At 36.4% G+C, this 16902-nt stretch overlaps 4 protein-coding genes across 7 annotated transcripts; 1 reads left to right on the top strand and 3 right to left on the bottom strand.

The window, feature by feature from the left end:
- Window positions 1-2196: 2196 nt before the first annotated feature.
- On the bottom strand, window positions 2197-5558 carry LOC106424361. Of its 3 annotated transcripts, none has more exons than XM_048738651.1 (4): window positions 5369-5558; window positions 4464-4997; window positions 4308-4377; window positions 2197-2405 (listed from the first exon to the last, which is right to left on the bottom strand). In XM_048738651.1, exons 2-4 carry the CDS (start codon window positions 4731-4733, stop codon window positions 2368-2370), a joined length of 378 nt encoding a protein of 125 aa, XP_048594608.1. In that variant the 5' UTR covers window positions 4734-4997; window positions 5369-5558; the 3' UTR covers window positions 2197-2367. The 3 variants fall into 3 exon arrangements, with proteins under 3 accessions (XP_048594608.1, XP_048594610.1, XP_048594609.1); XM_048738653.1 differs by having other exon boundaries at window positions 4464-4957; window positions 5369-5503; XM_048738652.1 differs by having other exon boundaries at window positions 5295-5477.
- Window positions 5559-6031: 473 nt separating this feature from the next.
- On the top strand, window positions 6032-11232 carry LOC125577311 (glutathione S-transferase T3-like). 2 transcript variants are annotated; one of them, XM_048738649.1, is made up of 3 exons: window positions 6032-6373; window positions 6460-6597; window positions 6694-11232. In XM_048738649.1, exons 1-3 carry the CDS (start codon window positions 6164-6166, stop codon window positions 6793-6795), a joined length of 450 nt encoding a protein of 149 aa, XP_048594606.1. In that variant the 5' UTR covers window positions 6032-6163; the 3' UTR covers window positions 6796-11232. The 2 variants fall into 2 exon arrangements, with proteins under 2 accessions (XP_048594606.1, XP_048594605.1); XM_048738648.1 differs by having other exon boundaries at window positions 6032-6597.
- Window positions 11233-11257: 25 nt separating this feature from the next.
- Window positions 11258-14240, bottom strand: LOC106360643 (nudix hydrolase 7). Its single transcript, XM_013800272.3, has 8 exons — window positions 13983-14240; window positions 13842-13907; window positions 13617-13757; window positions 13382-13459; window positions 12016-12066; window positions 11871-11905; window positions 11663-11774; window positions 11258-11585 (listed from the first exon to the last, which is right to left on the bottom strand). Exons 1-8 carry the CDS (start codon window positions 14115-14117, stop codon window positions 11364-11366), a joined length of 840 nt encoding a protein of 279 aa, XP_013655726.1. The 5' UTR covers window positions 14118-14240; the 3' UTR covers window positions 11258-11363.
- Window positions 14241-14261: 21 nt separating this feature from the next.
- On the bottom strand, window positions 14262-16764 carry LOC106359592 (40S ribosomal protein S16-3-like). The gene has a single exon (XM_048738650.1). It carries the CDS (start codon window positions 16558-16560, stop codon window positions 16030-16032), a length of 531 nt encoding a protein of 176 aa, XP_048594607.1. The 5' UTR covers window positions 16561-16764; the 3' UTR covers window positions 14262-16029.
- Between the last annotated feature and the right edge of the window lie 138 nt (window positions 16765-16902).

Below are 16902 nucleotides of genomic sequence, written 5' to 3'. Positions count from 1 at the left end.
TGTTAGTGTCACTTTTATTTTTATTATTTTATCATTTGTATTCTAATGATTATTTTTTCTCTTTCTAAAATACCAAATTATTATTTTAACTTTCTCTAAAAATAGCGGTTTTCTACTTATAATTTTAACCTATACTTTTAAATTACAAATTTATATTGTTTCTATCACAACTAAAATTTATATTTTCTAATAACCATTGTAAAAAAAAATATTTTTAAAATTTGCCTTGAGCCCCCAAAATTCCTCGCACAGCACTGCTTCGAGGGTATGGAGACACCGATGCGACGGAGAAAGTGGAGGAGTACACTTACTCAAACGTGGTCGGAGACTTGGAGGCACTCATCGACGCCGTGGCCGGTGGAGATGAGGCGGTTTTCGTGGTGGACATGACTGGGGAGCGTTGATTGCGTGGCAGTTGTGTATGTACCGACCGGAGAAAGTCAAGGCTCTGGTCAACATGAGCGTTGCCTTCTCTCCGAGGAACAAAGATTGTGTCCCGATGCCGACGTTTAGACGTGTCTTTGGTGATGACTATTACATCACCACCGGGGTTCGAGGGTTTACAATTGTGAGTACCGCCACCTGGGTTCGAATTTCAGCCACTCGGGAATTAACATTTCGGCACTGTCAGGGACAAAGAACCGACACGTGGCAACACGTAACTAGTCTGGATCACTTCTGTGGAACCAGAATACCTCTGTATAATTCAAAAAAAAAAAAAAATTACATCTGCAGATTCCAGGTAAAATTACTTAGCCCTAATCTTATTTCATTTGGATCGGCTCGAAAGTAACCGAACAAAATTATATCAAACCAAACCAAACTAACGGCAAATAAGTTCTCGTTCCGGTTAAGAGAGTGTGGTTATGAGTTAATTAGATTAGGCGAAAGAGGAGAAGGAGGATCTTGCGATGCTGAACAACATTAGGTTAAGTTTAAGTCGTGTAATGTAAGTTGTAATCAGATCATGAATGAATGAAACCTAACAACACCAATTAGCTAATTGATAGGCTATTTAGATCGTTTTATCATATAATTTAGGAGGTACTGACATTGATTAGATGAACATTAGAGCATGATTATCCTAAAGCCCCTTCTTGGGTCTCTTAATATTTTTTTAATACTTTTAAGTAGTTAAAGTGAGTTTAAGAGACATAACTAAGAGACCACTACAATTAGCACCTCCAATGCAAGTCTCTTATTTTTGGGGTTTTTAAAAACACTGTAAACACCAGCAAAACTCTAGACATTAGAAAGATAAGCAATGCAGACACACTACCTTCATACCCTTCTAGAGAATTTTGAGCATCCAACAACCTTTCTAGCATTACCCTCGGAGTCAATCTTACAGAGCTGAAACATCAAAGGTTCAATTTTTCAACCAAACATTCATTCGAGAAAAAAAGACGCTTTTAGTAAGCTACGTATATACGGAGAGTCACAGTAGAAGGGACTTACACCAGCACATTCGCCGAGGGTCTTGGCACTTGGAACGGTAAGCAAGTTGATGCTGTGATCAGCACATAGAGCCTTAACAAGCTTGACGTAATCAGGCTGCTAACAGTCTTCAGCCAATACACAGAGCTGAGCAACACGGTTCTCAATAAGCTTAGCGCTTTCGTGGAGACCACGAACAACACCACCATGAGCACGAGCTTTCCTAAGAGTCAACTCCAGTGCTGTCAACAAATCCATATATTGAACTAATCTCAATGATTAGAGATAAGGTAATTTCTCACATCCCAACTCCGGTTCAAAGCAAGACCCCTGAGAAACTAATAACATCAATGGAGGCATTTCTGGAGAATAAACTGCAACCACTCAAAGCTGATTTCCCCAATGTTGATGTGATTGGGCCGTAGTAAACCACACCGCCTCCACTAGAGATGTCAAATGGGCGGGTTGGGCGGGTTTGGGTGTGTCCGAATGGGCTTCATTTTTTGCTGGACATTTTTGGTCGAAGCCCAAATAGAACCATGTCCAAATGAGACCATAACTAAATAAGCCCATGATTTGTTGGGTTATCCATGGACGGCCCATATGCCCACTTAATGTAAAAAACATAATTTCAGTTCTAATGATGCAAAGATTTTTCAATTTTAAAGATGTTAGATACAGTTCAAAAGATTTATAAATATGATATACTTAATCTTTATGTTTTAAACTTCATGTTTCAAAGTTATAAAAAACACAAGATAAGTTCAAAGTTATAAAAGAAAACACACAAGATAAGGTCACAAGATAAGTTCAAAGTGATAAAAAAAACACACAAGTTCACACAACAATGAAAAGTGAAAATACATAAGTTCACAAATCACAAGTTCACAAATCACAATATTGTTTTATAACAAAGAGAGTTTCATTTCTTCACTTGGTCACCACCTTCTTCTTCTTTCTTCCACCACCTTACCAATATTACAGTTGGATCCCTTTTATCATTTTTACCACAATAGTGCAAAGACAAAAAAAAAAAGCATCTTTTAAAAATCCACATAACAACAACACGTCAATCAATTAGTTATACTAGTTGACAAAGCATACAAGAAAACAAACATTACACGAGATGCAAACCATTTCTAATCATAGTTATGTATTAATTAAAGAGAAATTCTTGGGTTCACCCCCTAGGTGAACCTAGAGGTTCACCAACCAATACTGGTTGAGTATTTGATATTTGATATCTTTTAAAAAAGGAAATAAAATTGAATTTCCAAATATGATATAAATTTTTAAAATAAAATAATAAAAATACATAAATATAGTTACAAAAAATAAATAAATAAATATTGTTAAAATGTTAGCAAAATACTAAATCCTATACTCTAAATTTTAAATTCCAAACCCTAAATTATAAACCTTAAATTTTGGATAAACCGTAAACCATTGGAAAATTTTAAACCCTAAATCATACATCAAAACTAAATCTTAATAACACTAAACCCTAAACCTTAATCACTAAACCCTAAACCCTTGGATAAAGCCTGAACCCTTGGATAAATCATAAACTCTAAATCAAAAATATTTAAAATTAAACCCTAGAGTTTATGATTTATTCAAGGGTTCAGAGTTTACCCAAGGATTCATAGTTTACCCAAGGGTTTAGGGTTTAGTGATTAGAATTTAGGGTTTAGTGTTATTAAAATTTAGTTTTTAGTGTATGATTTAGGGTTTAAGATTTTCCAACGTTTAGAGTTTATCCAAAGTTTAAGGTTTAATGTTTAGGATTTAGGGTATAGGGTTTAATATTTTGCTAAAGATTTAACAATATTTATTTATTTATTTTTTGTAACTATTTTTATGTATTTTTATTATTTTATTTTAAAGATATAATCTAATTTGGATATTCAATTTTATTTTCTTTTTTAAAAGATATCAAATTTCAAATAATCAATTACTATTGGTTGGTGAACCTAGAGGTTCACCATAGGGGGTGAACCCAAGTATTTCTCTTAATTAAATAACACAGTTAATCATAGTCATTATCACATACTCTCATTCATTTCCATGTGCATCCGATTATCACATCAACAGCTTATTACTACGTATCTACACATCAACAGCTCAGCCATAGTTCTATTAATTATCTACACATCACATGTACGAGGAGATATCAACCTAAACCAACTTTCGTTTTTCTATTAATTAAACTGCATCAGTTCAAAAATTCAAAAATTATTTATTAGAAGCCAATTCACATAATTATAATTATCATGTAGGTGTAACAACTAGTGACATTAATGCTGGTTTTCTTTATTCTTAGTAGTAAATTCTTGATTCTTCATGGATCAAAACTGTTTCAAAGTAAATTCATTATGAATAAAAGGTTTCAAGAATCATAACAGCAACTACTCTTATTAACAAACCATGTTCAAAATATCAAAAAAGCCATAAATTACGAATGTAATATAGACAACTGAGTTCAGATTCAATGTCATTTTCTAAACTAAGATTTTTAAAGCAACAATTCGGAACACCACATGTGAATATAAACAGTGAGATGACAGCTACTTTTTCTACTAGCAATCACAAAGAATATTGGGAAGAATCCAACTTTGCAATCAGTAACCACTTAGCAATTATCATGTATAAGAAACTCTTATTAGCAATGAAACAGAACGAAAAGCTGAGTAAGGTACACATCACATCAGAGTTCAAATTCAAAAACATCTCCAACAACACATTTTTATTTTATGAACCAATTCATAACATCACAAGTAAAGATACAAAGCTACTCTCTTCCACAGTTATATGCGTAAGCAAATAAGCAAAATTGCATCAAAACTGTTTCTGAGATCAGGAAACAATACCTTCGTGAGAGGTCAACCAAGAGCTGCAACAGCTTCTCGCGAACTTCCTAGCTCCAGACCCGTAAAGCACCTGAAAAGTTCATCGAGAACAATTAACCATTTCATGATTTGTGCGAGAACAAACCGAAATTAAGGAACTAATCAAAGATTTTCAACCTTTAGTTTTGCTTCTGTGCCAGTGCTGACTCGACCCACAACCACAAAAGCTTGTTTCTGGCCATCGAAGGAGAATCGAAGATTCGAAGGAGAACCCGAAGAAGAACAAAGAAGAGGAAGATGAATCGAACACAAGGAAGAGGAATCGAAGATGAGAAAGAAGAATCGAAGAAGACGAGGAAGAAGAATCTCAGAAGAGCTCTCTCTCTGTCTCTCACGAGTCTGAGAAAAAAAAAGATCGTGTTTCCCCAATTCCCAAACCCTAGACATTTAATACTATTGGGCTGCCCATTGTCCAACTGGTTGAGCCCAAATTTGGCCATAGATATAGTTGGGTTCACCCATTTGGACAAAAATTATTTATGGTTCAATATGGGCTTATCCATTTTGGTCCATATCTATTTGGACATGGGCCACCCATTTGACATTACTACCTCCACCATTCTCTTCTTTCCTCTCTTGTGGAATCGATGATGGTGGTGATGACCATGTCCCTGCTATGGACCGATGATGATGGTGGTGATGACCATGTCCCTGCCATTACAAAGACATAAACTGCAACCAGTCAAAGCTGATTTCCCCAAGAAATAATATGAAAAATCAAAACTTTATCGATCAAAAAGAAAACTAAAATAAAACTCAAATCCTCTGTTTTTCCCCAACCAATCCCAATACTTTCAATCGATTCCGTCTTCAAATACAACCGGATCAAATCAAATTACATGAACCAATGATTCAAAAAAAAAAAAAGAACATGCGAGACACAAGCATATCATAGAACAAATGCAACTTTTTGGAAAAAAGTCACAAGCTTTTTAACAATATCACTACCTCAAATCCGAGATCAATCGTTCAGGGAGAGAGAGCAGAACAAAGAGAGAGAAAGTAAAACAGAGCTCACGGACCTCAAAGGGCGGGAAGGGGAAGCACCATCGGAAGAGCTCGACCGGAGCCACCAAGGGAGAGAAAGAGAGACGAGAGAGATAGAGACGTCGCCCTTATGACGCGTGTCCCGTAAGGGACGTCTTAATTAAGCGACTTCTCTTGCATATTAGGTTTTTTCTTTTTTTTTTTTAAAAAAAACCTAAGAGACTGGGTTTAGCACCTCCGATAAGAGCATGCGCATCGACGTATTTAGAAGGGGTCATGGGCTCGGTATCATATGGGCCGAAATTAAAAAAACAAAAATTGATTTAAATGGGTGATCCGGTTCATGGGAGTGAACCCATATGATACGGATTCATGGCACGTATCGAGGAAACAGTGACCACGCGATATCGCGTCGAAGCGGAGAAAAAAAGGGATTCGCGTGAGAGGAATCATTTTCTCTTCTCCTTTCGAAAACTAGGGTTTCTCGTTTTCGGAGGCGATTTCTCGTGCGACGCCGACTGTGGGTGATTTAGTGGTTCTAATCGACGGCGGACTCTCTCCCCGACGAGCTGAGGTCAGTATCGATAACTTTCACGGTTTGATTTAACGGATTTGGGCTCCAAAGCGTTGTCGGTGAATCTAAATCGATTTGGGGGTTTCGAGGGAGGGTTCAAAATTGATATGGGGGTTTTGATTTATTGTTTGAAATCTTCATGCGGGTTCGATTTAGGGTTTGTTTATGGGATTTGAGATCGATTTGGGGGTTTCTAGTTAGGGTTCTTAATCGAGTTTGTGTTTGCGATTTACCGGTGATTTTGTTCTAATCATTTATGTTTCTGGTACAGATGGATCCCGCAGAAGAGATAAGAGAGACAAAAAGGCAAAAGGAGTACATCGATATGGTAGGATTCGTGGCTGATTCCGAAAACGGTATTCCGACGAGGTGTCCCTGTGGTGGCACAATCATTCACGAGGTTCGGGGGAAGGACGACTATGACACTCTTCCTGGGAAGCGTTTCTTCACCTGCAAAAACTACGAGGTAAGCGGTTCTTCTCATTTCACTTATTTGGAATAATAATTTGATTTTCAAACGAGATTCTGATATGTGTTTTTGTTGTAAATAAGGCTGATGGGTTACATTATCGTCAGCCTTGGGTGATAGGTGTCGAGGAGCATATCGAACGTCTCAGTAAGCGTTTGGAGGAGGTTGAGATGGTGATCAAGTGGATGCCGGAGCTCACTAAACAAATTGAGAGACTGGAGGTAAAGCCACTTATTTTTTTTTTAATAATTTTGTCATATTGTTCTTCAGATTTTATTAAGTGACTAACACAATGTCATTGTTGTTTCCATGTCCAGGCAAAGGTTAAAGACCTAACTGTGCAGGTTGATAACCTCAATGGAGAGGTTTACAACCTCTCTGTGCAGGTGGCGGACTTGGAGAAGCTCTGCTTCGACTGAAAAAGAAAAGGTAACACTTAACTACACTGGTAGCTAGGTAGACGTATTGAATGGTCGAGTTTTAAAAAATTAACTACATTGGTAGCTAGGTAGACGTATTAGAGTACAATTGCCGGTTTGGTTGGTTGCGTAATGAATGGTCGACTTTAAAAAAATGATTTGATGTTTATTGAATGCTATCTGTGTAGTACTTGTTGTGTAATTAACTATAATCAATGTTAGGTGGTTAGGGTATGTTTAATTTGCTTGTCCTTTGAAACACAATACTACTTTAAAAACATAAGCAATCCACGCAATCCACATCTGAAAACACAAACCAAAATTTTAAAACTTTAATCGAAAACCAAATGTATCCTTTTTCCCTTAACTCTCCCGGTTTTGTTAACCTCCTCACTTCCCAGAGTAGTCAGCCAATAGATTTAGGGTGTTCAGAGGTTCCTAAACCTGCTGAAAGGCGAAAGTGGACAACGAAAGAAGATGTGGTGCTGATCAGTGCTTGGCTCAACACCAGCAAGGATCCAATCGTGAGTAATGAGCAAAAGGCAGGAGATTTTTGGAAGCGAATAGAGGAGTATGTAAATGCTAGCCCTCTGCTTGTTGGCTCCGTTCCTAGGGAGTGGAGTCAATGTAAGCAGAGGTGGGGAAGGGTGAATGAGCAGGTGTGCAAGTTTGTGGGAAGTCATGAAGCCGCTTTGAAGGAGCAGGCGAGTGGACAAAACGAGAATGATGTCATGAAGGCTGCTCATGACATCTTCTTTAATGACTACCATGCGAAGTTCACACTGGAACATTGTTGGAGAGAGCTTAGGTTTGATCAAAAATGGAGATCACATTCTTTGTCGAGAGAGGGTGCAAAGGAGAAAAGGAAGGAACCGGCAGAGGAGGTGGCTGCGGAGGAAGATGTTAGGCCACCTGGTATTAAGGCTAGCAAAGCATCCAAACAAAAGAAGCACGGGAATGAAGCAGCGTTTGATCAGATTGAGAGCATATTAGCCGCGAAAAATCACATATCCAAACAGAAAATCCTTGACCGTCTGCTAGCAAAAAATGAAGATAAACTTTCTGCTCAAGAAGTGTGTCTAAAAGATAAACTAATCTCTGAAATGCTTTGATTTGGTGAGAGGCTACTTTGTTAATGAATTTTTGAGTAGGTTATTGGTTAATGTGAACTTCTGTTGCTTTAAGTATATTGATTATGATAAATCTGCACCAAATGCTAACAGTATGTATTGCTTTGTAGGTCACGGGTTGCAGGTGGATGCGTGTGGAGGTGGATGCTTGTAAGATAGTCTCGGTTTCTGCTTGTAGGTGTAGGTAATGTCAGGTCACGGGTTGATGCTTGTAGGTGTAGGTTTGATTCACGGGAGAGTGTAGTATTTTGTCTTATGTAGTAAGGAAAAGATCATCAAATTTCATCAACAATGTCTTCCTCATCATCAAGCGATGAAGCAGATAAAGCTTTTGATGAAATGGTCGACGAAGTGGTTGATAATTTCATAGACACAATAGTTGATGGTCAAACCAACAAATCGAAGAGACGAGCTTATATCGAAAGAGACCGAGAACAAGGACACAATCAACTATGGAAAGACTATTTCATGGAAAATCCTACATACCCACCTGAAATGTTTAGGCGGCGTTTCCGAATGAACAAGCCATTGTTCCTTCGCATTGTCGATCGCCTAAGTAGTGAAGTTCCCTACTTTCAGCAAAGGAGAGATGCTTCCGGAAGGTACGGGCTATCTCCACTTCAAAAGTGTACGGCAGCTATACGTATGCTCGCATATGGTCAATCGGGAGACAGAAATGACGAATATCTCCGACTTGGTGATAGTACATCACGTTTATGTTTGGAAAATTTCACTGATGCGATAATACAATTGTTTGGATATGAGTATCTACGAAGCCCTACACCAGAAGATCTTCAACGATTACTCGATGTTGGAGAGGTACGCGGGTTTCCAGGGATGATAGGCAGCATCGACTGTATGCATTGGGAGTGAAAAAACTGCCCAACGGCTTGGAAAGGTCAGTTCACACGGGGTTCAGGAAAGCCGACAATTGTCTTAGAAGCCGTGGCATCACAAGATCTTTGGATATGGCACGCATTTTTCGGCTTACCAGGTACACTCAACGATATCAATGTTCTTGATCGGTCACCTGTTTTTGATGACATCTTACATGGTCGAGCACCTAAAGTTAAGTTCAAGGTCAACAACCACACTTATCGTATGGCCTACTATCTTACTGACGGAATTTATCCAAACTGGTCAACATTTATTCAATCCATCCCACTTCCTCAAGGTCCTAAAGCCGAGAAATTTGCAAAAAAGCAAGAATCCGCCAGAAAAGATGTCGAACGGGCTTTTGGAGTATTGCAGTCGAGGTTTGCAATTGTTAAAAACCCAGCTCTACAATGGGACAAGGAAAAGATAGGAAAGATAATGAGAACTTGTGTCATATTGCACAATATGATTGTAGAGAACGAACGACACGGATACGCTCAAATAAATACTTCTGAGTTCGAATCAGGAGAGTCAAGTAGAAGTTCAAAGGTGACAACCAGAGAAAGTATTCATGCCGGTGATATGTTAGGCATGCGCAGAGAAGTTCGAGATTAAGAGAAGCATGCTCGTTTGAAAGCTGATTTAATGGAAAATATTTGGCAAAAGTTTGGTGATGAAGATGAATAAACTTTGTTTGTTTTTCTATTTCTCAATTTATGTAAGTTATTCTTTTAATGTATTGAATAAATAGTTTTCAAAAATCTAATAATATTTTAAATATTTTATTCTTGTTTTCTGGATAATTTGAAGATTTAAAAAAAAATTAAATATTATTATTTTATTGTTATGAACTCCTTCTTCAGGTTCACCAATGCAGAAAAAAACAAATACAGGTTCATAACTATTCATGGACCCACAAAAAAATATTAAAAAAAACTTGTGAACCAATGCTCATGCTCTAATGATGGTCTTATTCTTAAGAACTATAATATATGCTCTAAATTATTAAAATCAAAATTTTATTTTATTTTACATCCCCTAAAATCTGGGTCAGTCCTGATATAATAACCTACGAGTATATTTTGATAATAAACATATATTTACGATTAATAATTTTTGTTAACAAGAAACCTGGAGAAATAGAAGCAGAGTTCAGAGAGTTGGAAACAGAGAAGGTGTTGAAAAAGTTATTCAACCACAAAACGGCTGGCCCGCTTTACCTCCCCAGATGCAAACTATTCAGGTCTGACTGGTTTCTCCGCCATCATCCCCAAATGCAGCTTTTGCGATTGGTAGGGGTTGACAGCGTTTCAAAACAATCATACAAACTACTACAAATTGTTTTATACCGTTATGAACCTCTTAAAATCAAAAGTTGATTAAAGGTAACGTTTGCGGTTGCGGGTGGAAAACTAAATATAAAATTATTTTAAAATTTTAAAAGTAAAACTTTAAAATAGAAATATTATAAAATATATATATATACAAATTTTATATATTAATTTAAATTCACAAACAGTATCATAAATAAACATGATATTATTATAAATCATATTATATTAATAATCATTATATTTTATCACAATAGTATGTTTTATATTTTTATAATATTATAATACTTTAATATTGGTAATTTATTATTAAACCGTTACAATATCTGATAATCAAGTAGTCACAAATATCCTGCAAACGCAACAATTTTTAAACATTGTGTTAATCGTATAAAACACTTGGAAGCGCAACCACTATATCCGTAAACTCATGCATCTGCAAACTTCCGCATCCGCAAACTCCTGCATCCGCAAATTTCCGCATCCGCAACCGCATCGTTTGAACCAGTGAACGAATGGAGCCTTCAAACGCTCAGAAAACGCTGCATCTGCCACAAAACAGTGGTTAACACAAGAAGATCTTGACTATTACGTCAGCAAGTACGAGAAGAAAGGCTTCACTGGAGCAATTAACTACTACCGCAACATTGACCGGTACTTATATACCACCCGGTTCAATAAATATACGATCACAGTTTTGACCAATCGGTCTAAATCCCGGTTTGCTTTTTAAACAGTAACTGGGAGCTGACTGCACCTTGGACCGGTGCTAAGATTGGTGAACCGGTAAAATTCATAGTTGGAGATCAGGATTTGACGTACAATTCACCTGGGATTAGGAATACATTCACGGTGGTGGATTTAAGAGAGACGTACCATTGCTAGATGAAACCGTCGTGCTCAACGGAGTGGGACATTTCCTCCACGAGATCAATCAACACATTCACAGCTTCTTTCAAAAGTTCCTTTAAAATAAAATTATACTTACGTTTTGTAAACTACAATCGTTATTGAAACTATCAAATAAAGCAAGAATATTTGTGTTAGTTCTTTAACAATTCAAATATATAGCATATATATGAACCGGATTAAACCAGAAATAACATGAAGACATAAAGCCGGAGATGTTTTTGAAAGTAATAACTGAAAATAGAGTAGACGACAAAGCCAAATGATACAATGGAAGAAGATAGAAGAAACACAAAATGCTGGAGATGCAACAGAATGTTATTTAAAGAGAAGAGGAGGCTTGGCCACGCGTTGCATTAAGGCTCTTAGCGTGATCAGCATTGCAGTAGACAAAGCTCTTTTTACCAGTTCCTGTTTTAGTTTCCACAGTGGAGAATCCCACATAGTCTTCATCACACTTCTTCTGACAGATGTTAGCCATGATCTTGAACATTTCCTTCTTCTGGTTCCATGGCTGGTCTACATATTCTTTGATCGGCATCCACTGCACAAAAACGATATATACAAGCTCAGGTGACAAGAACTCAGCATTTTCTTGTCCCATCAACAGTGGAAAGTTACCTTAGCTTGCAAGATCTCAGATTTTTGTTCAGTGATTTCGTAGGCGCGTGGACTTAAGACACACAAGAAGAACAGATCCGTTTTCTGTTTCAAGAATGCTTTGTGGCTTTGCCTACAAGTAAAGAAAGAGTGGACCAATGATGAATTAAGATACATCAAATCTTGGCCAGATCAAATGTTTGCCAAGGGAATGAAAACATAAATTTACCTGAAAGACAACACTTCCACAAAATCTGCAACAATCTGATGAAGTAAAAAATATCCAATAAAAAGAAAACAGATTTTAGAATAATGTGGCAAGTAGATAAAGGATCAAATATATGAATTTTCTTTTCTTAAAGCAAGATACATACACCAGTTTCTTCTTCCACTTCCCTAGCTACTCCGGTGCATATATCCTCACCCTGTGGATTTGAAAAGCTCACGTTAAAGACTTGATTAATAATAGACTATCAACACTTCTGGACAATATGCTGAGAGACTTCATAAGCCAACTTACTACATCTGCATCAACATCAATCTTAGACTATATTTGTCATGTCCATGATTCTCGCTAGGATCGCCAGGACAGACTATAGACGACAACATGAACGGTCAATTGGAAAGACTATCAGACAAGCATGTCATGCTCTGAACAAAAAGGTTAAGTTTGGATAGGATGAGACTTAGACCATATCTAATGTATTTTGCTATTTTTGTTCCTAAAGTAGGAAACTCTATAATAGAGGTAGAATTTATTCTAATGTATTTTTCTAAAATATCAATCCTTATTTATAGAGCAAAAAAATAGAGAATTTTTATTTATTTTCTTATTTATAAAGGATAAAATAGCAATCTCTATTTTGGATGAAGAAATAGAGTTGTGTTGGAGATGCTTTTAGCTGAAGAAAAAGTAAGGGAAACCAGAAGATTGAGCTTGACAGAGCTAAGGACTACCTTTGGTTAGCTAAACCAGTTAAACGGAGCGCCGGAAGATTTTTGTTTCTAAGAGAATATGACCAGAAATAGGTTTAGATGTAAGGGATTTTTGAATCTACAATATAGATTTTTAGTTTGAGTTAATTCTGCGTTCGGTTATTTTTAGTTCGAGTTTGGTTATTTCGACTCCTGTTCTGATATTTAGATTTTAAAATATAAAATTTTTTTTTTTTCATTTATTAAGTTTTTGTATTTAAAAATATAACTTTCACTTAATTGACTTTTTATTTTTTTAATAGATTGAGTGATTAATATATTTAGAGGTAACATTTCAAAAATAAATAAACATTAATTTGGTCATTTAAAAAAAAGTTGGATGTAACTTTTGTTAATACATAAAACAAAAAAGCTTGAGATGTATTTTAAGTGAGTATCAAATCATTTGATCTGTACTTATATGTAAATTATATGATTTTAAAATATGTGTAAAAATCAATATAAATATTTTAAATAAAATAAAATATGTAAACTAAAAATATAAAGTTAAGTATACATATGTTCGAATATAACCATTTGGATTTGGATATAACATGTTTGTGTTGGGATATCCAATCTCTCTTAAATTAATGTCCGTTCAGGTATTTTTCTATTTCGTTTCGGATTTTGGTTTGGATTTTTCGGGTTGGATTTGGATACGGGTTTGGGTATCGGGATAAAGTGCCCAGGCCTAATGGGCCTTAAGAGCAATAGATCCTATTTGGGTAATAAAGATGACAGGAAAAAAGAACTGATGTAAATCACCTCGTTGACAACACCAGTAGGCAGCTTCCACACGTTTTTATCTTTGAAATAACCACTCTTTTCCTGGACAACGAGGACCTGCGCTCATTCAATTTGGTTTCATCTCAGTTCAGTCAAAGTAATGTTTTCTTTTTTTCTTTCACAAACGAACATCATTGAGAAAACAATGCGACGGGTGTGAGACATTCTGCATCTTTCCTTCAACCCCTTAGAGATTCAAAGAAGGTTTTATTACCTCTCTAGTGTTTTTGTTGAGGACCAAAGCACCAACACCTACAATATGAGAAGCATTGGCGGGGATTGTATCAGGGGTGTTAGAGATCCATGACACAAGCATCAAGTACTCAGGCTCTGCGTGGTGATATCTAAACCCTTCCTGAAGAAACACAAACAAAGAAACAAAACTCTTACAAAAAAGTCAACAAACAAAACAAAGACAAGATTTATCAAAATCTCTTACACTAACTGCAGGCTCTACAAGATTAGCCAATCCAAGAGGTAGCTTTATCCAAATCCCCCTTTTCCCCTGCAAATTTAAAAACTAACCATTAGTACAATGAAATCCCTAGAGATCTGAAAGTTGTATTGATGATGTAAAGACCTCTTGTCTCCACTGCGAAAGCGAAGCCCTAAGCCTTGCGGTGAAAACCTCAGCATCCATTGGTTCCTCCATAGTTACGGTAACGCCATCGTAATTGTCTGGCTCGCCGATAAGTAGAACAGCTCTAGCATCCATCTCAATCACTCTCGTGGGTGAAGCCGAAGATGCTCTTCTTAGAATCGAAATGAACCGATTGACCAATGGGTCGACGTTAAGGAGAAGACTTTATACAAGAGAACGTGAAGAGTAGACTTTGTTTTTGTGACAAAAAAAAAAAAAAAAAAGACTTTGTTTTTATTAGATAGTTTCCTGAAAATTGTCCTTTTTCTTTATGGATTGCGAGGAAATTTGTTAATATTTTTATAATATGTACAAACAACAGGAACGAAGAAACGCTATATTTTTAATTCTCTGATATATAGGAATTTTCCCGCGAAAATACAATTGTTTGCTTTTGTAGAAATAAATGTTAACCAACCCCCATTTTCTGAGAAAAAAACTTAAATATTCATAAACAAAAAAATAAATGCATTAGGTGGCTGAATAAAATAGATGGTCAAATAAAATATTGTGAATGGATTAGTCTGCAAACTTACTTTTAATAGTGACAATTTGAAAAAATTAACTTGTGATCAACGATCTATTTCACCACGAAAACTATTATATAGCATCAAATCTTCACAAAACTATGATCTCGTACCAGATTTCTCCAAATTTAAAGTTACAAACTTATTTCTCCATGAATCAATAATTCGAAACTTAATTTTTCATAACCTATGGTTTAATCAGTTTAATGTTAATTAACCATCTTATTAATTAACCATTTTAAACCAGCTTAATTAGCCAAATAAAATCCCAATTTTTATCCTAATTACTAGGAGATTAACAATGGCTACAATCCCATGACCAGTGACCAATGATAGATGATGAATCTTCTTTGTTTGGGAATCAATTTTGTTTTGAATTTTTTTTTTTTTGATGAATCATTTCTTTCAGATAAAAATTGGGATTTTATTTGGTTTAGCTGGTTTAAAATGGTTAGTTAACATTAACCGATTAAACCATAGACTATGGGTAGTTAAATTTCAAACTATTGATTAGTGGAGAAAGAAGTCTACAATTTTAAATTTAAGGAGGTTTGGCGAGAAATCGTCTCTATTATCCTTGCATCTAATTGGAAAAGCTAAAATATCATTCTCTAAAATGTATTTTATTTTTAATTATTTTTAATTCTAAAAATTATTAAATTACAGTTTAACCTTAAACCTAATCATTTATATCTGTCAAATAGATCTACTTTTATATTCTCTTTCCTCTTTTTTCTTTCTTCTCTCAGCCGAAATGTCTCTTCTTCAATTTCTTCTTCTTTTCTCTTATTCTCTTCATTCTCCTTTGATTTCTTCTTCTTCTTCTTCTTCTTCTTCTTCTTCTTCTTCTTCTTCTTCTTCTTCTTCTTCTTCTCTTCATTATTTTTTCTTCATGAATATCAAACAACACAATTTCAGTAACCGATTGACAAACAGTGGTGGCTCCATCTGAAGTATCAATCGTCTATGCCTGACATATCCAAAAACGATGTCGCCGGAGAATTCTGGATTTTTATCCGACCTAGGGTTAGATTTGTTCTTATATTTTTCAATGTTTTGATTTCAACTACAGATCTAAATAGCTAAGTATTATATGTTTTAGATTTAAATCTAGAATTAGAATTATGTATTTATCCCTTCTGATTATTGGATCTATGAATTTTGTATCTATATACTATACTAAAAGGTAAATAAGCTCAATGCTTAAGGCATCCACATCAGATTAAATAATCAGCCAATTAGAGAGTTTGGTTTTGCCATGTCACCATCGATTTTGATTAAAGAAGAGTGAAACCGGGTCTTCGCGTGGGCTTTCAAATTATGTTATGGCCCAAAATTAAACATAAAACGCCTACACCTATGTTCAGTCGTCAACTCCGTCTCTTCCGCTTCGTTTCAACAAATCATAAACTCTGTCTAGCCGTTACTGCGACCCTTACTTCGTCGATCAATGATGTTCTTTAATCTTTACTCACTTCGTTCCACCTCCCATTGGTACCACGACCACCAAACTTCTTCGGCTCGCACCTCATTGGATCCGCCACAAGCAGCGTCCTATCATACCTAATCAGAATATCCTTCACCTCCTTCTTCGACTGCTCATCCACGTACTTCTGGTAGAACGCCACGAGAGCTTTAGCGAGACTCTGACGGATGGTGTAAACCTGGGAAGTGTGACCACCACCCTTGACGCGGATCCTCATGTCCACGCTTGCGAAACGGTGCTTCCCGAGGAGAAGGACCGGCTCGAAGATCTTGAACCGGAGGATCTCGGGGTTGAAGAGCTCGATCGGGCAGCCGTTGAGCTTGATCAGACCGCATCCGCGTTTGCAGTGGGTGACAGCCACCGCTGTCTTCTTCCTTCCGAAGCATTGCACAGATTCAGCAGCTGGTTTGGTCGCCATGGTTAGGGGGTGATTCTCCCACACCTCTGTTCTCACCGTCATTGACGCTATCCGACTCTCTCTATTCACATGCTCTTCATATGGCATCAAGTTAGCTTGATGTCTACTTTTAGATTTTCATTGCTTTTCAAAATATATGTGTTGATTTCCACTTAACGTTATGTTGCCGTGCCGTTTGGTCAATCAGTTTTCCTGACGTGTTTAAAAAACACGTCACCTTGCCGTCAGTTCAATATCATCCCCGCATGTTTTTATGGACTACTATATCCAACCCACCATTGGCTACTTCAACTGGTTAGTGTTTGTAGAGCCAGAATGCTTATAATTGCCAACTCCAAGTAATATTCTAATTCAGCCTCTCTTTTGTGACTCTGACCAATATTATATTTGTATATTGTCTCAGGTTGGGTTCTAACCCAGAGATTGAAA

The sequence above is a fragment of the Brassica napus genome, chromosome A8, assembly GCF_020379485.1.
Source record: "Brassica napus cultivar Da-Ae chromosome A8, Da-Ae, whole genome shotgun sequence".
In the NCBI taxonomy this organism is placed as follows: Eukaryota; Viridiplantae; Streptophyta; class Magnoliopsida; order Brassicales; family Brassicaceae; genus Brassica; species Brassica napus.
This window is presented reverse-complemented; position numbering and strand designations above follow the sequence as displayed.

Bases quoted from the DNA above. Each gene is read 5' to 3' on its own strand.
- LOC106424361 (XM_048738651.1), bottom strand. From the start codon at position 4,733: ATGTCTAGGGTTTGGGAATTGGGGAAACACGATCTTTTTTTTTCTCAG. The intron at 4,378-4,463 runs GTTGAAAATCTT...TGAACTTTTCAG, and splicing joins GCACAGAAGCAAAACTAAAG to GTGCTTTACGGGTCTGGAGC. The intron at 2,406-4,307 runs GTATTGTTTCCT...AATATTGGTAAG, and splicing joins TTGGTTGACCTCTCACGAAG to GTGGTGGAAGAAAGAAGAAG.
- LOC125577311 (XM_048738648.1), top strand. From the start codon at position 7,143: ATGTATCCTTTTTCCCTTAACTCTCCCGGTTTTGTTAACCTCCTCACT.
- LOC106360643 (XM_013800272.3), bottom strand. From the start codon at position 14,117: ATGGATGCTAGAGCTGTTCTACTTATCGGCGAGCCAGACAATTACGAT. The intron at 12,067-13,381 runs GTGATTTACATC...TCAAATCCACAG, and splicing joins CTACTGGTGTTGTCAACGAG to GGTGAGGATATATGCACCGG. The intron at 11,775-11,870 runs GTAAATTTATGT...CTTTACTTGTAG, and splicing joins GTGGAAGTGTTGTCTTTCAG to GCAAAGCCACAAAGCATTCT.
- LOC106359592 (XM_048738650.1), bottom strand. From the start codon at position 16,560: ATGCCATATGAAGAGCATGTGAATAGAGAGAGTCGGATAGCGTCAATG.